Genomic DNA, 27285 nt, shown 5'->3' on the forward strand with positions numbered 1-27285 from the left:
AAAAAGACATGGTCCTTAATTTTCAGAACTTTAAATCCCCTTTGCCTAAGGATGGTTTGTGTCAAGTTTGGTTGAAATTGGTTAAGTGGTTCTGGAGAAGATGTTGAAAATGTTTAAAGTTAATAGACGAACAAACTGACGGACGACATACAAAATGTGATCAGAATAGCTCACTTAAACTTTAGTTCAGGTGATCTAAAAATGTCAGTATTGGAACATTATTTAATAAATACTTTTTTAAGCTCATAAGATGTGAATAGCACAACACCTTTTAACGATCTCTGATCATACGAAATGTTTGATAACTCTTAATTATCCGGAATTATTTTATTCGTATCAAAAATCTGTCTTTTTTATAGACAAAATTAATTTTTCTTTGTGTCAATATAACAATTAGTTGTTCGGCAAAATGCTTGGCTTAATTGCTCCACTGAGATCTCTTACACACAGGCTCGAGCCACCGTTGCAATTTTTTTAACTGATCTCAACTTGTATATTGAGTTCATTATAGTGATCAGTATATTGATCGTTGGAAATTTTGCAATGACTTTGTTAAATGCATGAATAAATATGCCATCAATAAATTTAATTTCTGTTTGAAGGACCCATAACGTTTTTATAGTTAGAAAATACTTGAAGCTTGGGTCAAGAGACTATTAAAGGCATTGCTACCACATGCATGTGTTATCTAAATTTAAAAAAAGTTAGGGTTACTTGTGATGAATCAAATATCTACAATCTATATTATTTTATATATTCAAGGTATAAAATAGAATTTATATATTACCTATGCCTTGATCAGACATGTTTTCTCTTTGACGCCTGCCTTTACTTGAAAGCAATTCCTTCAAACCATTTTTCCTCAGTACTTTAGCGAATTCAACAACATTGTGATCATCATGAAGTATGAACCGAAGAAAGGTGTTCATCCGTTCTCTGCGGCTTTTACATCCATCATAGAGAATTTCTCTGATTTCATTAACGTTTCCATTGCATTTTGATAATGTTTCTCTTGCAAATTGCGTTTGCATTTCATCCAGGATATTTCTGTAATTCATTGTAATTAATTTCCTGATGTTTTCTAAAACAAAATTAAAATAAAAGATGAAAACAAAATCAGAACCATTTTTAAAGTTCAAATACATCTGCTTTAATGAAAATATAAAAACAGACATTTGGAGCTCTTTCAAAAGAGGATCGGCACAATTTAAACTGATGATATTTTAAGTAATGACGTTCTATTTTTAAATGTTGATTTTACCTTGAAGATTAACAAAGAAATGTATTAAAAGTACGCTTATTTAAGAATGTTATCTTATATATCGTACTTTAACACTTGTTATGATCATAGTTGTGAAACTGACGACTCATACATGCATTTCGGCTACAAGACAATTCAGCAACAGCCATAGCCATCAGTAAAGAAACATACAAGACTACTTCAAGACATCTTACTTCCAGTTAAAGCTATCGCTCTTAATTGAATTTTTTTTTTCCGCATTTTATTTGTTAAAGAGACGTTTTTTTCAATGCTTAAAAAAAGACCTATGAGCCTTATTGGTCACTTGAGTAACTGCAGTGTGGCTTTTGCAATTTATACATTGTATTCATGTGCATTTGAACTACAGGGCTAGTGTAATCATTTTTAATATTCCAGGACTGTTTGATGCAAGAAACTTTCTGAATTCTAAAAAAAAAAATTTAAAAATTGCAGCATATCATACATTGACATAGGCAGCTAGGTTAAGGCCTCCCACAGATATCACGTGACCTTTCATGACGTCAGCTCCGCCCATTATTCATCTTTTCATCTTTTTCCTAATTTCGATTTAGTAAAGCGATCGCTGTTGAAATTTATCGATTGATTGCTTTGAATAATCATTTTGAGTTTTATTTTAAACAATATTTTATCGAAGATCTGTAATATTTATAATATTATATTTATTTATATTTATATATTTATTTCTTAAAATTGCATTGTCGTTTGCTTACCATCCGCGTCAACACAGCGCTTTCACTTGCCTTGTTTTGATTGTGAACAGATGACAGCTATTTGTCAACATTTTCATAAGATGCATGGCCTGCAAGAAGTCGACAGTGGAAAATGCACCTCATCTATAGTTTGAGAAATTTTAATGGTATGTTTCAATACAGGATATCTCGTGTTGACCTTTTCTTTTCAAAACATTTAGTCTTTTCAGTCCAGTGTTATGAGAGTATCTACACGTGTTTGTTTTGCACATCACTGCTCTTTTGAATTCTTACTTCTTACAAATGTACGAGGCTATACATGTATTTCATTTTGTGCATTGACTACATACCAGACACTGTAAACAGTGCATTTGAAAGAGGTGGGGTTCACAGGGAACAGTTATAGAATGCTTTAATCAAAGTGCATGCATGTTTGCATGATCATTACAAGTGAGTAAATTGTCGGAACTAAGATGATATAATTCATTTTGCTGGCTCTGTGCTTACAGTCAGGCTTGGGGCGAATTACATTGTAAAGTAATGGAGCATTACATTACCATTACTTCATGAATTTGGGGATTAAATTACCATTACCATTGCTTGATTTCTTAAAGCAATGCATTACATTACCATTACATGAGTAAAGAAATGCATTACCATTACCATTACTTTGTTTTAAAACAGTAAAGCTAATAAAGAGTTTTTGCTTATGTTTCAAATATAAAACACTCTTTAACATATATCTACAGGTTCATGTTCAGTATCAGGTTCAAATTCAATGACTATATATACAAGAGTCATTCTAATTCTTTATTTGCTCAATATATATCATCTTGTGGCATTATGAACAAGATATTACATATTAAGTATTAAAAAGATATTTAAAGACATTTGGCATGATACAATGTCAGATATGACACATAATTCATGCATAATAAAAAACAATTTATGGAATAATGTTGCCGTTATTAAAGAGCTAAATAGAGATATTTCCCCAGATTACCCAAATCTTTATAATTTTGGACACTTAAATGTATTAAATTATAAACAGAGGGTTTTCCCCAGTTATAGTTCTTAATATATTTTAATCGAATTTCTTTATCCTGAGGACACTTTAAGACAAAACATTGCTGTTGCACTTTATGATCAAAGTTTCAAAGGTTTCATCTTTTAACTGCATCCTATCAGTTTGAAAATCTTCCCAGCTATTCTAAATAAACGTTCTACAGGAGCACTTAAAGCTGTAAGTTACAGTAGATATCTATAACACTGTTTTGAATCCTTTTTTGATATTTAGCTACATATGTACATATATGCCTTATTGTGTATTGAGCTATTTTATACACGCCATTTTGGCATAAACTGTGAACATTGCTTTTGAAAGGTGTGGTGTCCCATGGTACACAAGTGTAGAATATTGTAATTAAAGTGCATGTTTGCATCATGATTCCTTTGCCTTATTTTATGAAAACAATTTTGTAACATCTTGCCTTTCAAAGCCTTATTTTTAAATTAAAAAATTCAGAAAGATTTGTACATGCTTGTAAGTGCATTAATATATATTAATTAATATTAATTAAGATTTTATATATTTGACATTGTTAAATATTGTGCAGCTAGGCTTTAGAATATTAAACCAATCAGTAAAATATAACATATGTGGTGGTCAGACTCAGTTGCGTTAGACCAGATAGCATAATAGCTAGATAATATTCAGGGGGCACAGGCTTGAAACTGACCTGGTTAGTTATTATTATTCACTACCTGATCCACATGTGCATCTCTACAATAACATATGCATGTTCTCAATAGCAGATTATGTTTTTAATTAACCAATGTAAACCTGATATGTTATTTTACAATTTATTTAACTATTTTCCTAAAGAAGATTTTGAGCTTAAAATAATTTCATATTAAATCAATATCAGAATTTTAGGGTAATGTTCCCTAATATTCATAAAAAAGTCTTCTCAGGATTTTTTTACAGAGTCATTGTTATTTTTTAAGATATGGTTTATCTTAATGTAAATACGTATTGATTCATTTCTAGGTAAAGTGTACATGTGCATCAATAGCACATGGCTTGAACATTCATGTATCAAAACAATTTTGATATAAGACAAATACATGTATATGTGGGATTGATTGTTACATTTACTACAGTGCTCAGATACCTCAGTTTATATTTGACATTATTGACTTCTCCTTGATAAAAAAAAAAATATATGGAACTCACTGAAGTTTAATTTAGTAAAAGATTATTTCGAGAATGAAATATGGTATATCAAAATAAATCTAATATTTACTATCACATAATGTGTAAAGCAGACTCTCTCTCTCTCTCTCTCTTTCTCTCTCTCTCTCTCGCTCTCTCTCTCATAATTGTTTCTACTTAAGATATTATAACCTGATATGCAAATTTGGTTTTTGTACTGCCATCTTATTATACGTATTACACAGCATGGAGTGGGTTTTTTTTCAACAAATATTCATGTATTTGCTATGCATATGTTTACACACCTAATTGATTTTTTTATTATTTATTTCAGCCAAACGTGGACATCTGCTACCACCTGGCGACATGGGTTATGCGGAACAATTCTTTTTGTTTCAATACTTGAGGCTACCCTGTCACCCCTACCCACATGTGTTCTACAGACTATTTATTAGAAAAATTAATTTGATAATGCATAAAAATGATGGATAATAAAGTGCTCATCATCATGAATTGGTGTATTTTGAATGTGTTAAATCATAATAAAAAACAAAATTAAAGCTGTTTTAAAAAATTACAATTTTAAAATTATGGTTCTGTTCCCTTTATTTTGTTTTCATTTGATATCATATTCACTTTTTTTTTAAATGACAATGTTATTCAATTATTTATGAAAATCTGGACAAATATGAGGTTCAGTGTATCTTTAAAAGACATATTGAAGACTTGCGTATCTTGATATGATGAAAAAAGTATCCGACTTTATGGTAGAGATACCCTTTTACGCAAGATTATTTTATATTGATTGAGGCAGGGACACACTGACTTCAAACCAATGTTAAATTACATAGGTGACAGGCACGTGACATAAGGGGGGGGGGGGGGGGGGCTAGTCCCCAACTTTTTCTCGCAGCAAATGTTTTTTTTTTTTAATTTAAATATAAAATAAAATAATTAATAATGGAGTTGTCCCCTAACTGTTTTGAGAGTATGAAAGAAAATCGATTTTTTCTCTTGTCAAGATTTTTTTTTTATAAATCTGCCCCACCTCCCCCACTTTAATCAAAGTACTGAAAGCCGGGCTCTTTTGGTGTGTCTTTGTGCAAATTGTGTAGTAAACATTGAAAATCTCTCTCTCTCTCTCTCTCTCTCTCTCTCTCTCATGCTTTTAATGTCGGCAAAGCGTCAGAGAGCGACTAAATTTTGTAAGCGGCTATAGACAAAAATATGTCTGTCTAGTAGGAAAAAGTTCAACAGTTATTGCCTTGAATTTTGCAACAAGCGTTTTATATTCAATCCCCATTTCTTCAACGCGCAGCAAAGTAGTTCATGGAAATTCATGTGCATTGTATGTATCCAATATGCATATTCTTGTTTTTGGATCAAGTTATTAAAAAGAAAACTAAAAAAGATAGACAATTCTCTCGAAATTAAAAAAAAGAAACAAAATGCCAACACTTTTGACAAAACGTGGCTCTTTGTGTAACTATTTGGTATAGCGGAAGCTTTTACTTTGACGCGGTCTTTTGTTTACTTTTGAAGTTGTGGCTATTTATAGTAACATTGGCGATTTGCCTGCCTACAGCCAGCACTCTGCTTTCAGCAGAGCCCGGCTAAAAAACGATGCTACATGTTATGTGCCTGTAAAGGTGGGATCAGGCCTCTTATTTTCTTTTCAAGAGAGTCTTACGTCTGTTATCTAGACATTAAATTTATCTGAAGTTATATGGAAAATACATTGAGAAAACCAGCCCCCACCCTAGACCTTAGATCCGCGCATGTGGTTATCTGTTCTGGTGCATTGAGGAATTCGTCACTCCATTCTGTTTAACTGAACAAAAAATGAATAGGTAATATTCCTGTGTAGTTTACAAATTGAAAGGCTCAAAAGTTTAAGGTATCCGATCCATAATAGCCTCGGATTCAATGAATCTAAGTGCATAACAGATATGTATGGGCCTAATACTCAATATATTTGGACATAATTTTCCTATTTAAGTATCAATATATAAGAGTCGAATGTGTCCCAATTAATGACTTTTTTCTTTTTTTGAAGAGTTGCCCCCTTTGTTTTTATTCTTAAAAAAATTAATTCTAAAAAAATCTACACGGTAATAAATTTATTTTCAATAGTTTTTGTGATCCTTATGATAAAATACTTTTACCAAAGCATTTTTTGATATTCCTAGTAATTCCTTTTTTTTATCTTAAAAATGTGCTCGTCTCCATAGACCTTAATGCAATCTTAATTAATTAATTACTGCTTAGTTAATATTTTTGAAAATTTCTCTCGGTGAATCTTTTTCTACTCTTAAATGCTTTAAATAACTATCCAAGTATTAAAGATATGATGGATATTCAAGGTTGGACAAATTTAGTCCTAATATGGATCAGATACCTTAATGAAATGTGCAAAGAAGCAATAATCAACGATAAACAATGTAAGTATTATCTGTTTTTGATCTTGATCATAAGTGCGTTTAAAAATCGGCTCATTTGCATAAAATCATATATACCTGTCTAAAATTGCTAAAGTTCAACGATATTCCGTCAATTTTAAGGAATGTGTTTAATTTTTTTATTTTCATTAGATACCAGTACGTGATTGTAAAAAGTGCTGGGAGCAAGTTGTGACATGTTTCTGAAACGTGAATTGACTCAGTTATCGACAAAATTTATAAAACTTGAACGATCAATGCAAAAATTAAGCATGTTGCTGGTACTGCTATAGTTGCTCCCAGCATATTTTAGATTAATTAATTTTCTTCAAAGTGACAGAAACAACAATTATTTTTTTTATTTGCATATCGTCGAACTTTTGTGGTAAGTGAAGCCATATGTAGCTGCTCTATTTTTAGCGTATTACGTGATGAACAGCTGATGCGGTGGTTATGTTCCTGTGAAAAATGTAAGGTAGATCGATAGTAACATAATGATGTATAAACTTTATTTTTGCCATATTTGTATACATCGTCTGAAATTAAGTCTGTTTTTAGTGCATTTATTTCATATGGTAATCAATGGGCGTCCTTAACCTAGTTACGTAATTGAACAAATCTTAAGTACCATGAAAAACAACTGGTCGTAATAATACCATCAAACCATATTTTATCATTATAGTCCTGTTTTAATACTATCTGACCCAGGGGCCATGAAATTTAAAATTTTGGAAGAGGCAACTCTTCCTCAACATAACTGCACTTAATTCATCTGATTAAAGCCCAGAGGAAAAGGTTTTCAAAGAATCCCTCATGCATATAGAGAACCCAGCCTACCATAAAAACCCCTACGCCATGGGCAAATAATTTCAATTTTGGAAGAAGCACTACTACTACCATTACTATGTATTATGTCTTTAGTTCATCTGCTTAATATCTATATATCCTACCAAAAGAGACTATGAATATTCATAATTTTGGAAATGCCATTTTCTCTCATAATTACTACATGTATGTACTAACTATGTACTAACTAGATCCCCGCCCTAACACTAGAGAGCCTGACCCAGGGATCATGAAATACAGATCTATTGAAGAGAGCTAAATGTGTATTCCAATCATGCCTGCAGTTTGAAAAAAAACTTGTCTAAGAGTTTGAGAGCGTAGATCGACAGAGCTGCAGTATACATAGTAAAGGGTGCATGCAAGTGTGAACTGATTGTCAACGATCTACCTTTTGTTTTATCAATAAACCAATTCGTATGACCTATTTATATATTTAACAATATTTACATTTGCAAATATGCTTCCTTATATGAACCTATAAAATAGCGAAAACGTTCAATTCTGTATGAACTTTTTCGTGACGTCACAATGATCATAGAACGCGCTTTGATTATTGTAAACATATCATCTCGGTATTTTCAACAGTTCTGAACGATTTGTATTTTTCAAAAATAAATAAAAGTAACTGTATTCACATTTTTGAAAGAAAAAAAACATCATTACGGCAGAAATACAAAATATATGAGGAGAACATATACATTTACCGCTTTTTCAAGAGATTTTTATAGGGTTCCTTAGTGAAAAGTATTAACTTTCGAGACGACCTTATAGGAAATCGGTGTGGTGAATAAATAATGTTTTGATCTTAAAATAATAAATAGAGTTGTAAAAGTATATGCAAGAAATGCCAATAAAATACGTAGGGTAGAAAAAATTAAAATGGGCCTCGTTTAGAATATTTGGGGTAAAATTGATGTCCATACAATGTACATGAAATCTAAAATATCTTAAATACACATTTCTAAACATGTCCTTAAACTGTTACAATGCAACATTTATTGACAAAGATCTGTATTAGACAATTCAACCATATAAAAATATAGTAAAAATATCGCACACTTTTCTGACAAACTACCTTGCCAACATTACAAATTGAATTAAACTCACCTGTTTCGTCATGGTCCTCCGGGAAGTCAATCAAATCTACAATATTTAGTGCAATGTTGTATATTTGTTTCATCTTTAAATGAAGATTATAACCAATTTAACACAAATAGTTTGTCAACAACAACGTTCTAACATGTACCACTGTATCTCTAGCCAAACTGTAAAATCTCTTTATGACACTTTTTTGGTAGAATTTTGTAACAGAGAGAAATACCTCCAAAAGACTGTCGACAAATTAACAACATTATTTTTGGACCTGTTTTACATTGTATAAATAATTCCCTCAAATAAAATTAATTGACCCCCCCCCCCAAAAAAAAAAGATAACAAAACCCCGCTTAAATAAAGCTCAAACGCCGCTTGGCGTTAGACCCACTGAAATATTAATAAATAGTTAATTCGCCGTTAATTGACATTTCGGTATCTGTTGAAGCATTATTGGATTATTCCATTTCCATTTCTAAATAACTGATGTCGAACATACGGGGTATATCACAAAGTATACTGAAAAAATCCAACCCCAAATGACAAATTATATTCAAATATATTTCTCTTATCCCTATTCTCATTTTCAAAAGCGAATCTTTTTTCGAAGAAAATCAATTTAACCTCACCTGACTTGTTCTCGAGGTCAGGGGCAGTAATCAATTTTACAATCTCTGAATAACCAAGATCGCTTAAAACGGTCACAAACCCATCAACGGATTCAGGACTTCCTTCTTCAACCATTGCCAAAAGACGTTGAAATTGTTTAAAACAACTACGAGGTTCACGAACTCTGTCTAAAGCGGTTTTTGGATACACATTCGTTTTTGATAATGCAGAAACAATCGCCGCCGGCTCCAATTCCTCAAAAAGGGTTTTTTCATTAATCTTTACTCGTTTTTTGATCAGTGTTGCATTTAAACTTCCAGTATCTACAATACAATACATTAAGATAGTAGTTTATATTAATAATAGTAAACACCACGCCCAGCTTGGTATTTTATTCATATTATCACCGTAGTTTTCATATTTTCCATGTTTTATTCTTTTTTTTAAAGATATACATTTATTTGTCTATGGTTTTTATTTCCATATTCAATTATTTACCCATACCACATCATATAATCATTTTGCAACAATATGACAGTATTCACATTGTTAATGTGTGACTTGTTCAGACAACATTTAAACAAGGTTGGAATGAAGCGTTGAATAATATTTGAGCTATATTCGCTTAGTTTATCAAACAAGAGACCAACGGTCACATGAGTACTATAGCATATACACAGACTTGTCGAGGAATCTCATATATGCATTTAATTAAGTTTCAATCTGGAGTAAAAACAAGAGGTCCATGTCCCACATAACTCACCTGAGCAACAATAGGCATGATAAAATCAGCTTGATGGAGTCATAATGCAAATAATCTCGACAATGTAGTATAATTCATGCATATCATTTATAAATTAAAAATAAAAATGCATTTACCCTTTGATACTCATATCTGTAAACATGTAATCAATTCCCTTTTCTAACAGGATGATTTAATAGTCATATCACATGTTGCTTATTGCAGTTCTCAACAAGATCCAAAATATTCTTTATATTTGGGATGAACCCCTTGTGAGGCCCAATTATCGCCTAGGAGACAACGTACAATGTACCCCCCCCCCATCCCCACACCCCTCGTTGTGACCCCATCCTACCCACGGAAACTATGATATGAACAAACTTGAATTTACCCAGTCCCTTCACCGGAAGAATCTCTGCCATTCAGTCAATTGAAAGGTGACTGAAAGGTGACTGAATTTCATATCTGTGCCATTCAGTCACCTTTCCAGACCATTCAGTTATCATTCAGTTGACTGAATGGCAGAGCTTCATCCTGTGCTTCCTGATGATGTTTCCACACAAGTATCAGCTTATTTGGCCAATGGGTTTTTGAGAAGACGATTTTTAAATATTTAAGGTCTTCTGTTTTATACTATTATTGTGCTGGTTAAGTTTCTTTTCTTTTTTTGTTCCTAGACGCGACCTTTGGGACTTCTATCTTGCTCATTTCTGAACGTTTTTTCTTCCAATTTTCAGGGCTTATGGACTTTACAAAACACTATCTACAACATTTTTTTAAATTTCTCTTCTTTTAACGGGTTATTCGCCTTTGAAAATTGTTTGGCCCTTTTGTTTCCAGACAAAGCCTCCGAGACTATGATAATAGTGAATAAAAATCCAACAAATTTGAATAACAGAGACATTGAATTATTTTTTTTTCATGACGTTCTTTATTTAGTAAAGGCAATTGTAAAAAAAAAAAAAACAGGAGTCAAAGGAGCGCAAAAATTTAGACAGATTTTCATTTGTTCTTTTAAATGAACAATATTTGTTAAGACATGTAGAATACAAGTTGTGCAGAATAGCAAGGGTTTTAAGTTGACACCGATAAAAAGGGCGGTCCTCTTAAATTTAGGGCCTTGAAAGTTTTCGCTAAATAACTCAAAAACGGTTAGGATTTCGATATGAATGTCGCTAGAAAAGGTGTTTGTTCATCTTTGCTAGCCAAGGTTTTCTGATCCACACGTGATCTTTTATCCTATTTTTAAATTGGCCAAATGATGAAAGGTGCCGTACCGTATACCTACCTGGTGCAGGAATGGCAGCCTCTGTAGATATTGACAAGTTGGAAGAACGTTTTAACGCCCAGTGTATTCAAAAGTTGGAATAATGGTTCTTCTCGAGAACCATTGCATAAAAAATATCAATATTTACAACAAAGGGTTAATATATTGAAGATTTTTAATTGTAAAAATCGTGACCCTCAGATCAAAACTGGGGCCCAAGGCAGGGTTCAAAATTTAACATAAAAATACATAAGATTGTTTAAAAAATTTCTTCCCGGGAACCACTGCACCAGGATGTCAATATTTTCACAAAGGCTTGCTTATAAAGTGAATATTCTAAATTGTAAAAAAGTGACCCTCAGATCAAAACTGGGGCCCCAGGCGGGGTTACAAGTTTAAAAAAGAAATAGATATGAAAAATGTTTTAACATTTTTTTCTCAAAAACCACTGCACTATAAATTATTAACAACAACGTTTGTTTAAACAGTGAAAAAAATGTGGCCTGAGGTTGGGTTCAAGGTTTAACACCCACATATACACACAAACACACACACACACACCCACACATACACACACACACACACACACACACACACACACACACACACACACATATATATATATATATATATATATATATATATATATATATATATATATATATATATATAACTTAAATAAATGAAAACACAAAGATCGAGTAAAACATAAGCGCTTCCATTTTCTTCAGGTGTTTTACAATACTAACATTATATATATATATATATATATATATATATATATATATATATATATATATATATATATATATATATATATATATAACTTAAATAAATGAAAACACAAAGATCGAGTAAAACATAAGCGCTTTCATTTTCTTCAGATGTTTTACAATACTAACATGGTAACGTTTGTTATGACGTCATAATAGTTTAACGGCGTCTTCAAGTCTCTGAATGACGTCATATGATTTATAATAATTAATGTATTGTATAATTTAGCCAGGCGCCTTTGTACTATAATATCGGACAAAAATCTTCTAAATTCCAGACGAAGTGAACTACGCTACCTGCTACAACAAAGGAACTACCCCAAACCACTACTAGAACATGGAATCAAAAAAGCCACATGCCATGATAGAAATGAGCTACTACAGATAAAAGATAAATCAGAAAAATGTGTTATTCCATACGTCTCAACACACAACCCGAAAAATCAAGAGTATTACCAAATTATAAAAAGCAACCTTCAACTTTTAGAACGTGACAAAAAAATTAATGAAGTCTTAAACAAATTTCAGATCATTAAAAGTAAACGACAAAGTCCGTCTCTGAAAAAGATTTTAACCCGTGCCAAATTGAAAATATCGAAGAAACACCAGATGTCCGTAAATGCCAGAAGCCAAGATGTGCAACCTACCATTACTTACAAGAAGGCCACCAATTCAAGTTCAAAAACGGCAGAAATTTTAATATAAATTCCTCTATTACATGTGAAAGTTCCAATCTAATCTACGTTATAACATGTGCAGGATGTGGAGTAAACTACATTGGTCAAACCGGGGATACCCTCAGACATCGAATGACAGTCCAACGACAACAAATTCGTGAAACAAAATACCAGTGCACGGCTGTTAGCGGACATCTTAGAAACTGTGCCAAGAACATTTCTCCGAACTTAAAAGTGTGTCCTATCTATAAAACAACAACAGAAAAAGAGCGTGAAACAAAAGAAAAACATTGCATTTCATTATATAACCTAAAACTGAATGCATTATAATTATAATTATAATTGTTTGAATATATTTTATGTTTTTCTTGTACAATTATATAATATTTGAATATATTATATGTTTTTCCCGTACTATTACAAAACGCTTATACTATGACGTCATAATGAACTCTGAAAAGCGCAACATATACTTGATGTTATATGACGTCACAATGATCATTTGAAATGTATGTACTTATGTATCTATGGTGATTGTTCAAAATTCCTGAAGATTATAATGAAACCGGTAGATTTTTGAATCGGCTTTCTGTTATTTTTTATTTATTACTTGCGTGGATTAACTTTACTCATTTTGGATTATATATATATTTGTTTTCCCTCAGACTGAAATGTCACATTTTCATTGGATTAAACATGGCACGTGATTGCATAATATATCTCTATGTAGGTTCTGTGAGGATAACTATTAAGCAATATGGCCGTCATTGGCCGCCGCCTCACCTACTCATCTCGATATTTCATATTATTTAACACAGAAATCGTGTTCAGTAAATCATTAAAATATTTAGAGTAGTGGCCCTTTGGAATTATTTTTAAATTATAGTAGTTGCCCTTTGAATATTGACGTCACATTGTTGTGTCTGGAATAGAACAAAATGGCAGCATCTAAATTTGCTCAAATCTCTGCAGAGGTTTAAAACTGAATAGCAACAAAACATTGTAAGTAATATGGGTGAAGCAAAGATTTTTTAAGCGTATTTGAAAGGTGGTATTGATAATTTTAAAGAGTTTAAATGAGTTTAATTGGACGAGATGTAAGGCATCTTGTACACGGCTTTGCGTAGATCACCGCTATTTGTGAATGAATATGTCCCTTGATAGTCCTCGGGAAAACAAAACACTTCGCCTCGCCATCTATGAGATTGATCAACCCAATATATTTCCGTAGTGAGTCAGTAACTAACCTAATAAGTAATATATATATATATATATATAGAGAGAGAGAGAGAGAGAGAGAGAGAGAGAGAGAGAGAGAGAGAGGATATCTATATTGTGTGATTTTATATTTGCTTTATCCAACGAGTTGAAATGGTGTATATATTCGCAAGGCTTGCCGAGCGAATATAACCATTTCAACGAGTTGGATAAAGCAAATATAAAATCAAACAATTATAGATGTTCAATTTATCTCATACAATTTCATTTATATTATGAAGCTTTTGAGACAGTCCCTTATGTGACCCGAATTGGGTTTTTTTTTCAAAGATAAAAACGATGATGCAACGTTGTGTTATGCAGCTATTGTGACCTTGCGCAATACAATTTAGTACGTTATTCCTGAGATAAATCTAACTGTTTAATGTAAAGTTTCACTGCAATAAACCTTAAAATAATCTTTTTGCTCTAAATAGTTTTCCTAAGAGCATATTCACTTGATTAAATCGAAATTCCGATTAGAAGACTTGAATAATCAAGTTTGTTTACACACACAAAGTTGCGAATGCTTGTTGGTTTGAATTGACTCGAACGAGGAACAGTTGTTGATGCTTAATAAAACAAACACTAGGCTAGCCTTATGATTCGAAATTGAAAATAGTGAATAAGGATGCTTACTGGTGGTGGAATAAAAGTCTTATGAAACATTATTTCGGTAAGTTCTTGTATATAAACACAACCAGAGCGCTCTGTTTTCATCGCGTCGTCAGGATGAAATCCTTCATAGTTAGCGTAATTTGCAGTTTTACTAACTTTACAAAGCAAATTGAAAGTTGGAAGTGGGCTAAACTTTTCAAAAATCTCGACAAACAAGAAAAAGGGGTCTTGTGGTTACGGTTATGAATAACTTTGCAAAAAAAGATGGGGGGAGGGGGGGGGGGGGAGGGGGTGACGCTTGTGCTACGCAGTTATGTGTTTTCCTTCATATTTGTAATTTAAATCTTTGACAAATCAATTTTATATTAATTTTTGTAGTAGGTATAGTTATGTTGAAAGTACTAGCAAATCTTCGAAAATAGGTCACTGAAGCGTTGAAGCGAGGGGTTGTGTCAAAAAAAGTTCGAACCGGAAGTATTGGATATAGCATCACCCGTGTGATATAGCAAAGCTTTATCACAGGGGTAATAAAAACCACATGTATGAGATAAATATATATATATATATATATATATATATATATATATATATATATATATATATATATATATATATATATATATATATTTATTTATTTCAATTTTATATATATATATATATATATATATATATATATATATATATATATATATATATATATATATATATATAATATCCAAAATGAGTGAAAGGTGATATCACACAGTATCAATAATCAAAAAAGAAAAAGAAAATGAACAGTTCCATAGTTTCTATGTTAATGAAAATATGTCGTGTAAATCCAAAAATCTACTTTACTGTATTACATGTAACCACTGTGGCGAAGATTACATCGACCAAACCGGAACACAACTTACCGCCCGCATGCGCGTCCATCGCCAACAGATCAATGATCCCAGTACCAGAAACACCCCATGCAGTGAACATTTTGACAGATGTGCTAAGGGAGATTATACAGTATTCCCATTTTAAAAACTTAAAACCGATTCTACCGCCATGAGACTTGTGAGTGAGAACTATTTTATTAAATTATTTTCCCCAAAACTCAACAAACATTAAATATCTGTATTTATAATCATCTTTATTCGAGGCAGTCTTTGTATTTGTAAATTTATTGATTTCGTTATGATCATATTGTGTCTAATTCAGTTTTTCCAAAACTTAACGTTTTATATTGTATTATGACGTCATGGATTTATTCCTTCCCTGAGAAGACTCTTGTTACATCATGACGTCATAGTAATCGTTTCTAAGGAAGACAATTTCAAAACTTATGTACAGTGGTAACAACGTTATTGTTGACAAGCCAATCGTGTTAAATAGTTCGTGTAACGTGGGTGATCGTTCGTGTAACGTGCGGGATCGTGCGTGTATCAGGAAAATTGGTTTGCGTTTTTACCGTGCGTGTTCGTGATTGATCGTGCGGTTTTTCGTTTTGTGACATTTTTTACGGAATACCAGTATTTATTCTTAAAACAAAGACAAGTAGTTTTTGTAAAACAATGTGAATTTAAAACTTTTTTTTTTATATAAAAACATTGACAGTTGTTAACATTAATTCTCTCTTTCGTCGTTAAATACATTTCTTTTTATTCAATAGCTCATTCAATCCTTTGTTCGGTCGAGTTAGTTTTGCTTAATTTTATAATCAGCCTTTATCAAGCATCCACTGTGTCTTGACACATAATTTCAATCATATTAGCAAGAACGACACGTTAAATGAAATCGGTCATGCTTACTCATTCCCCGTTTTAAACTAAACGATTATTCCCAACGTTTTTCCTCCAAATGAAAATACGGTACGCATTATTGTCTGGTAGATTGTATAAACATTTGTTTGAAATAAGATTTATTTAGACGCTTTAAAATTTAGAATAAATAGAAATAAATCAATTATGTACTGTAAATTATGAAAATATTGGATGTGAAAAATCGAAATTCTATGGAACAAGGTAACAAATTTACCTGTATCCCGCATAATTAAATCGCACGTAAGAGAATTAAATTACATAAATAGTCAACTCGTATGTAAACAATTTCGTGTAGTTTATGCATAATCTTCAATTCTATTACACGTAATTTTCTTTTACTTATGATAAAAGGTAATATTTGTTATGGAGACAAAAAAATATTTTTTGTATGAATCCTTTATATTTGTGTATGGATGTGTAAAAGTGTTAACTCGTAAAACATAAAACAATGCATGACTAAATTACATGCCGCTTTAAAAAAAAAAACACAAACATAAAGCAATACGAATTAAAGAAATGCGTTTCCTAAATTCTAATCTTAAAAATTAATTTTGATTTTGCGTGTTTAATGGTGTAGAATCGTTCCGTTGCGTGTTTTATCGTTTTTGTTCGTGTATCGTGAAAATTCAGTAAGTTAGTGATCGTCTGTGTATCGTGCGTGATCGTTCGTGTATCGTGCGTGATCGTATGTGTATCAAAATCGTGCGTGTCGTTTGTCAACAATAACGTTGCTACCACTGTACATTCACCTGAAGAAGGATGTAAATCCAGAAAGCGCTAGTGAATAGAAACTTTGGAACTGTTAATTTTCTTTTTCTTTTTTGATTATTGATACTGTGTGATATCACCTTTTACTCATTTTGGATTATGTTACGGATTCACACATAGAAGAAATGGCAGAACCAAATACTACCAATATAACTGTAAGTAATGACATGGAATTATTACTTAATGAGATTTCTGAAAAAACTATCAATTTTGATTGAAAAATTTGATAGCAACCATGAACCTATTAAACAAACTATTGACGCTATCAACCTGAATTTTGAATCAATCAATGATAAACGTCAAGGCTTCATTGATTTCGGAGCAACATCCTCTACAAATAACATGCAGCTGGAGAAAGAAATCAGCATGAAGAAAAATATCATCATCCGGACATGGAAAAGAAATCTAAACGAACGAAAGCAGGCATTTTGGAATGCATTGAAAACTGAAAATATTGTCATCATCTATAAAAAATGGCGACAAGAGGAAAATACCATTATAATGCCAAGAAAATTTCACATAAAAAATAGCAGGAGAGGATGAAACTGAAAGAGCAATAAGAGAAAATTTAGCTCTACAAAAATATGATGCAGAAATTGCACTATTGGAATCAAGATCAACTAGGTATACTCAACGATTTCAAAATATTGATATCGAGATGGAAGATGAAATAAAGAAAATTTCATCCGGAGAAGTTCAGAACCACTTACTTAAGCAGTGGAAAAAAGTCACCGATAAGGAGGAAGAAAAGTCTGAATACATCTGGACCAAAAAGAAGGTCTTTTATGACGATTATGCAGAACATTACGGGAACGTTGAATTAGACAGAAATAGAAAAACCTGCCCAAAACAAATCGTTAAAACCAAAATTAAGGTATCAGCATGGAAACGATAAAACATATGCTGATGTAACCATGGAAAAAAACAATGAATCAGCGAGACAGATGACCAACAATCAAATATTTAAATTAACACAAAATAACCAACGATACCATGGAAACTGGAATCAAAACCAAAGGTACCTTAAACCAACAAACGGAAGAACTCATCAAAGAGACGAAAGCTATAATCCCATTAGCAACAGGCAACACGACGTTCACAACGATGGAATTAACAACAACAACAACAACCAGAACAACAAAAACCAAATCAACAACAACAATCACAGAAAACCTTTTTTGTGGAGGGGCAAAATTCAGAAATACCGCTGGAAAAGTTGGGCATCGAAAACATAGACCCCAAAATAATTCATTTATCTAGAAAGACCTTTTCCAAAGAAGAAATTGAAGTATTAGAAATGGGTTTCAAATTCACACCAAACCCAGACAATCAAACCCTAGGAAAGGACATAGATGAATTTTGTCGAAAACTACGTTTACGTGAATTTTTTGGACGGGTTGAGAATTTTAATGATTGTATAGTTCAAAACAAAAAAGGAACAACAATACAAAAAGCCCGAAACAAACATCTTGATGAGTACATTGATTGTCTGAAAACTACAAAATCTTCATTGAAAAACAGAAATCATGTGAAACATAATTTAAACGTCAAACAGAAGAAAGCTCTGCAAAACTTACAAAATGAAGATACAATAATTCTCAAGGAAGCCGATAAAGGAGGAGCAATTGTCTGTATGGGCAAAACGTTTTACATAACCCTTGTTCTTCAACATCTAAGTGACGACAACTTTTATGTAAAATTACAAGAAAATCCCGACAAGAAAATCATGAGAGATTTGAAACGCCTATGCAAAAAAACATGAACATTTATTGAAAGATAAGGAGCTGGATTATCTTACAAATTTTGAGATGAAAACTTGTAATTTTTATGGACTTCCTTAAATACATAAAAGTAATCATATTAAAACCGTCATCAAAGATCAGAATCAAACATATATTATTACTACTGAACCCTTGGATCTGAAGCTTCGACCAATTGTTGCAGGCCCATCATGCCCGAAACATTGACTTAGCAACTTTGTGGACATTTTACTTAAGAATATATGTGAAAAAGTCCCTAATTACATTCGGGATAGCATGGATTTCTTCAACAAAATTCCTGAAAAAACAGCCCCAGATTCTCTTCTAGTAACATTTGATGTTACTAGTTTATATACAAATATTCCTTATGATTTTTTATTACAAGCTATAGCATTTTGGATATAAAAACACCCAGAGCTTATTTCGAGAGACTTTTCACCAGACTTCATTTTAGATTCAATACAGTTTATTTTGAAAAATAGTACGTTTCATTTTGATGGAGATTTTTACAACCAAATCAAGGGAACTACAATGGGGACAAAGATGGCGCCCTCCTACAGTATTTTAGTAATGGGATACTTTGAAGAAATTTTGTATCAAAAAGTTGAAAAGGACCTAGACCAAAAAGTTATTGAACACCTTAAACATTCCTGGAAACGATATTTAGACTGCTTCATTTTCTGGAGATCTTCATGAATTTCACAGTCTTCTTAACACTTCAAATCCAAATATTCAATTCACCATGGAATTCATTGATTGTTATATTTCGTTTCTGGATATCATGGTTTTAAAAAACCAATCAAAAATTTCAACAGATGTTTATTACAAAAGCACGGACACTCATCAGTATCTAAATTTTAAATCCTGTCACCATACGCACACCAAAAGAAATATCCCGTACAATTTATTTAGAAGAATTTGCACTATTGTTAGTGAAGAAAAAACCAAAGATCAAAGATTGATGGAATTAAAAATGTATCTAATTGCTCAAAACTATCCCGAAAAACTAATAGATTCGGCCATAGAAGAAGTAAAGAAAATACCACAGAATATACTCAGAACAACCAGAAAAAAGGAAAAGATCCATTTTTAATTCCTTTTGTTACAACCTACAATCACAAACATTTTAATATATTTCAAAAAGCAAAAAAGAATTGTTCTATTATTGAACGGGATCAAGAACTTCAACAACTAATTAAAAAATCTGACCTACTCAATAGCCAAAGACAACCACCAAATGTGAAGAAAATATTAACAAGAGCAAAATTTCATTCAACACCAGAAAAATATGTTGTTTCCAAATGCGGAGATTCCAGGTGCGGAATGTGTCCTTATCTCAAGACAGGAGATTCTATTTCTGTTAAATGTGGCAAGACTTTTTATGTTAATGAAAATATGTCGTGTAAATCCAAAAACTACTTTACTGTAACCACATGTAACCACTGTGGCGAAGATTACATCGGCCAAACCGGAACACAACTTACCGCCCGCATGCGCGTCCATCGCCAACAGATCAATGATCCCAGTACCAGAAACACCCCCATGCAGTGAACATTTTGACAGATGTGCTAAGGGAGATTATACAGTATTCCCATTTTATAAACTTAAAACCGATTCAACCGCCATGAGACTTGTGAAGGAGAACTATTTTATCAAATAATTTTCCCCAAAACTCAACAAACATTAAATATATGTATATATAATCATCTTTATTCTAGCCAGTCTTTGTATTTGTAAATTTATTGATTTCGTGATGATCATATTGTGTCTAATTCAGTTTTCCCGAAACTTAACGTTTTATATTGTATTATGACGTCATGGATTTAATCCTTCCCTGAAAAGACTCTCGCTACATCATGACGTCATAGTAAACGTTTCTAAGGAAAACAATTTCAAAACTTATGTACATTAACCTGAAGAAGCATGTAAATCCAGAAAGCGCTAGTGAATAGAAACTTTGGAACTGTTCATTTTCTTTTTCTTTTTTGATTATATATATATATATATATATATATATATATATATATATATATATATATATATATATATATATATAATGTTTAAAAATATTTTCAAGAACTTAACCTTTTCAACGCCGATAGTCAGTAACGTATGTAACGTCATCTTGCCATACAGTGACGTCAACGTTAAGTAATGCGGTAAAACGCGACGTCGAGTTGCAACGTAAAAAGTCGCACCTGCTTATTTCATAAACATATTATGCACACCAATACTGTATTTATTACTCTTTAAATAAATTCAATATTTCATCATACCTATTTCTATGTCTATCAGATATAAGTTAAAAATCTTTGTTTCAACGTAAGCAGAGAAGTAAGTTAACGTCAACATGTGAGTATAACGTATATAACGTCTGTATTTCGTTTAAATCTTCCAGATTTTTTTTGTATTCAAAATGCAATAAAAATCAACTGTATAATGGATGCAATATTTTACAAATTATTACAACATTGAGCGAGCAATAGCTAAAGGTACTTGTTTTCAACAATTCTCTCTCTCCGTCTTTCTCTCTCTCTATCTCTCCGTCTTTCTTTCTCTCTCTCTCTCTCTCTCTCTCTCTCTCTCTCTCTCTGCTTTTCATTTTCCCCTTTTACACAGTCCCCTTATTTGTCTTTCGCTATTGTTGTCATTTATTTAAAATGAATGCGGGTGTGGTAAAGCCTAAAGCAGCGGTCGACACACAGCCCCACCTCACAATCTTGACACCACCACTGGATGCGTGTTTTCTTGCAGCGGTCATTTCCAGCAAACACCACGCACTTCTTCCTTTTCCCTTCTGGAATGACGGACGGGAAATGCCTCTCGGTGAGCCTCGCCAAGGTTCTGTGCTGTACAGGCACCACTCTCATCTGTCTGTTTCTGCTACCCTGCCTGTATCCCCCTATCAATTCTTGGCAGAGTTGCTGATGGAATTTTAGATGGTTCAATTTTTGCTGAACCAGGAAAGTGTCGCGGTAGCAAATGAATGCGTTAACTGAAAAACAATTATGAAATGTTTATGGTTGTATGAGATACCTCTATATTGTGACATACTTTCTATCGAAATAAACAATAAAATCAAGTAAAATTATTTTTTCCCCTCAAAATCATTAGCTAACAGTGTAGCGCAATGGGTCAGTGGCCCGTTTCACAAAGCATACTTAGGACTAAGTAATATATTAGGAAAGAACTTTTTCCTAAGTTCATTACTTATCCGTTTCACTATTCCAGTCTCACCTTATGAAATTACTAAGTTATGTCTTAACTTTAAGACAGGTAAACCGATGTCTTAGGAACATGGCGACTGTTTATATATAATGAAATGAATTACATGCATATTAAAGTTGAACAAAAATACAAGAAAAAACGAATTATTAGGACTTGTTCACTTAAATTCTTAACTGAAAACTTTAGAACTATCAAAATATACATATATTTCTTCAATTAATTTCTTTTGTGTATACTTTTAATTTTAACATTTTTTTAAGATTATCTGGTCGCACGCGCAGATGGTTAGTGGGTATTGTTAAAGCTAGTGCACTGACGATAATCTTAGGAAAGCTTTGTGAAACGGGCCCCAGAGCTCGAACTATGAATCTATAGAAGTCATGAGTTCGAATCATGATGGGTTTTTTACAATTACCTTCATTTCTGAATCTTAAATAAGTTAACCTATATGTTTGCGATTCTTCGTGTACCATCAACACTAAAACAGTTTAATTTTTAATGAAAATATGAAATCACACAATACCCGCTGCTGTGACAAGACTGTGAAAGAGGAGCTTTCTCCACATTTTTAGACTTTTGAACTGGGGTTCAAACTGTAGAATTAATTGGTCCCCCAGATCGACTCCTCCCATTGTGTGGTTGTATTTTTCAACAACTGCTGGTATAGAGATGTCTCGTCCTTTGCCATTTGTTGTCTGTACAAATCTGTTGCAAATAATATTTTTCATTAGAATTATAGATATTGCAGAGAAAGGGAAGGGGGCGTATTTATTCGTCAAACGACGGCGTGGTGAATCAAATCTAAATACAACATGTACGTACCGTCGGGAAACGGTTGTAGTCAGAAATGAAACTACTCTTCTGTCTGCCCAAAGAATTGCCATGACTCCACCCCGTGTTTTCACGCGAATCTCTCCTTTCTGAATTGGTGTGGTTTTGAAACTGGAAGGCATCCCCTTTCGAGTTTTTATGACCGTGCCCGTACTGTGAGTCCCCTTATCCAGAAGGTCGTAGACGAGAGCAGGGCTTGTGAAAAAGCTGTCGTAAGTGACATGGTGATCCTTGTAAAAGTGAGGTTCCATCAGCTCCATCACTGCCTGATAACCCTAGGGAAAATTCCTTATTACCATTAGCAGGGTGCGTTTCATATCATTTCTGGGATTAAAATTAGCTACAAATACTTGTGCATTATATTGAAATAATTAAGATATAACCAACATGTTTAACAAAAGCGCGCATTAAAGGACAACATACTTGTCCATTCGGACTACGGCGTTCATTCCTTCTTCCTTTGTAAACATTGATGTGGTGCGTGTACCCGGTGATAGAGTCTGCCAACACCCAGAGCTTTATACCCCATCGGTGGGCCTTCTTGTTGGAAATATACTGCTTTAACTGATGCCTGCCTTTAAAGCCAACCATGCGTTCGTCTACACAGACATCTTGATTTAGACTTGAAAGAACATAATTAAATCAGGAAATATTAACAAAAAAGTGACCAAGGCTTAACTAGTATTGACTATACATATTAATTTCTGACAATTATCCAAAGCATGAGACATTGTTTTTTTATTACTTTGTAATTCATTGCACGTGTACGAAGTACATGTGTTTGCAGTGTAGTATTCACGAAGTTTTTTTCATCAATTTAAATGATGATAAAATAATTATAAAAGCAGCAACATTTTGCTCGGGGAAGTATTTTTAAGCGAGCGCTCTGAGAGTTTTCTTGGGGGGGGGGGGGGGGGTGTTTTTTAATGAGTTGGAATAAACAACATATCGCTGGGTTTAAGCATTTGATAAAATAGAAATGGGAATACTTTTTTCTCGTTTACACATAGTATTAATTTCCAAAGGTCTTGTCTTTATTGAAGTTTAAAGTATGTGTGTTGTACTTGACAAAACCCATGCCTGCATGATACGCGAAATACATATGAGAAACTCGGGAATAATTGGAATTTTATTAATCTAACTAAATAATTTATATACATGTATCAAATTTTAACGGCTTATGAGGTTTTTTTTAAAAATTAAGTTATTAGCGAGAGCATTAAAAAAATAAGTGCCGAAATCCCCATTGGTCAGTTTGCTGCATGCACTTGCTTTTGTAAGCGCCCGAAAATTTTACATCTGACAAGAACAATGCCATGTTACAACGCTCTTTTAAAAATGTTGCACTTTGAATTAATATAATTGTAATCGACATTTTGGTATACTATAGTTTTGTGAATTTCTTGTAGTATAATTGGATGCATTAACACGTTTATTTAGAAAAATGTCCATTACACAATTGGATAAAAGGTTTCTATCAATTTTATACATGGTTTTCAGCCTGGAAATTTTCTTTTTACTATCGTTTCCCACCCTGTTTCGAAATAAAGAGATTCTCTAGACGCAAAAATAGATAATCCTGTGACAATCTTGCTGCATTGTATTTGTTCTAACTTTGACTTCCTAATAAGTTTAAATTTGAGTTTTTTCTGTAATTCCAATGTCTTTTGTGCATTTGCTAAAATTGTTCAGGGTTTGGTCGAATTGATTGAATTTTTTATAACAATGAATAATTGTTTTAACCTTGTTTAGCTCAATAGGATAAACTTAAATAGCTCAATGGGGTATATTCAAATAGGTCAATGGGATATATTTAAAAAAGAACCAAATTCATTCTAAGCTAACTTGATAAACAGTTTCTTGATTCTTTTCTCATAGGCTTACACAGTTTTACACATAAAGAACTACTCGGGAGGTTTGAAATACCCATAAAGTGCAGGGGGGGAGGGGGGGGTTAAATCTTGTTTAAGCTGTTCAAGAATTTGAAAATAACTATGAACTTTGTTTCAAATTTACTTTGAAATTCATAAAGAATATCTGACTGCAATTATTGTGATTTATATAAACAGATATGTGCAATTGCAAATATATTTACATATAAACATATAAAAGTATATGATACATGTAGTAACAAACTGATATTTTTACTATAAAAGTGCGTGTAATATATACGCGTAAAATTACCCTTACCGAAAACTTTCATAAATATTATCGCTTTCACGCTGAATTTAGCATTACCGGTACATTCAATATTCTAATAAGTTATCAATTTATTGATTGTGTGATCCGAGTTTCATTTATAAGTGTACAATTTACCTGTAGTTTTTACCAAATGTCTCATTTAGTATGGTGATGACAGGTGATATCTTGTGTAGGGGATCATATCCCTCTTCGCCGGGCTCTGGAACATCTAAATTGTCACTGCAATGCAGAAACTGCAGGATGGCCTGGAAACGATTTCTTGACATAATTTCCCCAAAGTTTGCCGTTTCAAAAGACCACGCACGGGGGTTCGATTCCCAGTACGATTCAAATGTCGGCTTTTTCACAATCCCCATGCTCAACACTATTCCAATAAATGCAAGCATTTCGTCAGATGTCACAGGAACCCAGTTGCGAAATCGTGAATGTGGCCCCAATATTCTTGGAGGTCTGCTTTTTTGGGCGATTTTCTGGTCCGCATAACGATTTGTTTCTCTTACTAGAATATCTATTATATCATTATCATCATCGGCATGCAAGAATTTCACAAAAAAGTCCAGAATTGCCATACCAGGACCAAAGTTGACGGGCCCAGCATTTTCTGTAAAATCTGGCTCCGGCAGCTGGAATGTCTGGGGGTCAACTACACTAAACCATGGGCCTCTGAAAAAGGCAGCTTCTTCTTCACTTTCTAAGTCGGAAACGTCTTCGTCGGATGCGTCAACTTCAGACCCAGAATCAGAATTGTTCGCCATTGAAAATTGTTAGCGCAATAAAATGACGTCATATTTTGACGTCAATTTAGGGTAAAATGACGTCAATTTTAGCTATTTCACACATACAATTTATAATATAACACAAACCTTTTATTTACGATCTGTTTATTTGGAACTTTTCCACACGTTTATAACTTTTTCGGATAAATTCTAGATAAGTATAAAAACCGACATTTACGTCGCTTTGGCATAACGACAAGTGACGACATTTTTGTCGCTTTGGCGTTGAAAGGGTTAAATGTTTCAATTTGTGAGAGTACCATGCAAGCATCCTTAAATAATGTAATTAATAAAAGTGAGACATCTGGACCAATGCTGGGGGCCCAAGAGGGGTTCAAAGTTTGATATAGAAATATATACTTTGGAGAATGTTTAAAATGTTCTTTTCGAGAATTACAAAGCTTCAGTTTGTGAGATTACTAATCATAAGATAGTGAAAATTCTAAATTGTTAAAGCCGACCCAAAAGCACGGAACAATGCTTGGGCCCCAAAAGGGGTTCAAAGTTTGAAATATAAGTAGCATAGCAATAGAATGTTACAAGGAACTGTTGTTCCATGTGAGCGATGTGGCCCATGTGCCTCTTGTAAAGAAAATGTTATAAATTTTATTGCGATTGAATTGTGTTGACACATCAAAAGTATATTTAAAGTTGTTTTGCGTTAAATGTGTATGATTTGTTCCAAAATATTTCTTTATCAGTGCACTTCTTTGTTGTATCAGTGAATCTGATATATACATGTAAGTGTTTAATTTTCACTATTTCATTCTGTTTGTTAGTTAGTTTTCTCATACAAGATATTACAGTGTAGGAAAAAGACCGTTTTTCTGTTATGTCAATCTTCACATATTATCAGATATTGGTTGCTTGCAGCAAAGTTAAAAATTAACATACTTTTTAATAATAAATAATACCAATTGTTTTCAATATCGTAAACCAGTAAAAAAAAAGTAGTATCATTATAAATATTTTTTCTCTGATATTTATTTCTGCATTTCGCTGCTCGGTATGTGTATTAACATCTGTACAACGCAATTTTATCTATAAACTATATAAAACTTAAAATTAATGAATTTGTACTCACTTGTTTTTGTTGCTGGTGACTTGGCATAAACAACCTGCACCCGGATCTGCAATGGTCTTTCATAATCCATTACCTTGGCTTTATCAACTTTTTTTACCATTTCCAAAATCATATCAAGTAACCTGTTGTTTTCTATGGCATTTAACAAAGTTTGGACGGCATCGTCAGTGACAGGTCTTAACTGTAAAACTACCGATCCCTTAGTCGCTTCTGATATATCCATTTGTCCACAAGAAATAGCGGTTTCGAGAATATCAGCATTGCGGGAAGAAATGCATTGAACTAAGTCCTGTTCTATTTCCTTACGACCAGGAATTGTCAATTTTACCTGTATAGGCTCA

At 32.8% G+C, this 27285-nt stretch overlaps 1 protein-coding gene across 1 annotated transcript; it reads right to left on the bottom strand.

The window, feature by feature from the left end:
• Nucleotides 1-181: 181 nt before the first annotated feature.
• On the bottom strand, nucleotides 182-27285 carry LOC136275883 (uncharacterized). The gene is made up of 5 exons (XM_066086088.1): nucleotides 26945-27285; nucleotides 9192-9494; nucleotides 8578-8613; nucleotides 788-1081; nucleotides 182-195 (listed from the first exon to the last, which is right to left on the bottom strand). The coding sequence occupies exons 1-5, from the start codon at nucleotides 27165-27167 to the stop codon at nucleotides 182-184; spliced, it is 870 nt and encodes a 289-aa protein (XP_065942160.1). The 5' UTR covers nucleotides 27168-27285.

The sequence above is a fragment of the Magallana gigas genome, chromosome 1, assembly GCF_963853765.1.
Source record: "Magallana gigas chromosome 1, xbMagGiga1.1, whole genome shotgun sequence".
In the NCBI taxonomy this organism is placed as follows: Eukaryota; Metazoa; Mollusca; class Bivalvia; order Ostreida; family Ostreidae; genus Magallana; species Magallana gigas.

Coding starts and splice junctions, on each gene's coding strand:
- LOC136275883 (XM_066086088.1), bottom strand. CDS start 27,167: ATGGATATATCAGAAGCGACTAAGGGATCGGTAGTTTTACAGTTAAGA. Junction 8,614..9,191: donor TGACCTCGAGAACAAGTCAG/GTGAGGTTAAAT, acceptor TAAATATTGTAG/ATTTGATTGACTTCCCGGAG. Junction 1,082..8,577: donor GGAGGACCATGACGAAACAG/GTGAGTTTAATT, acceptor ATTTTGTTTTAG/AAAACATCAGGAAATTAATT.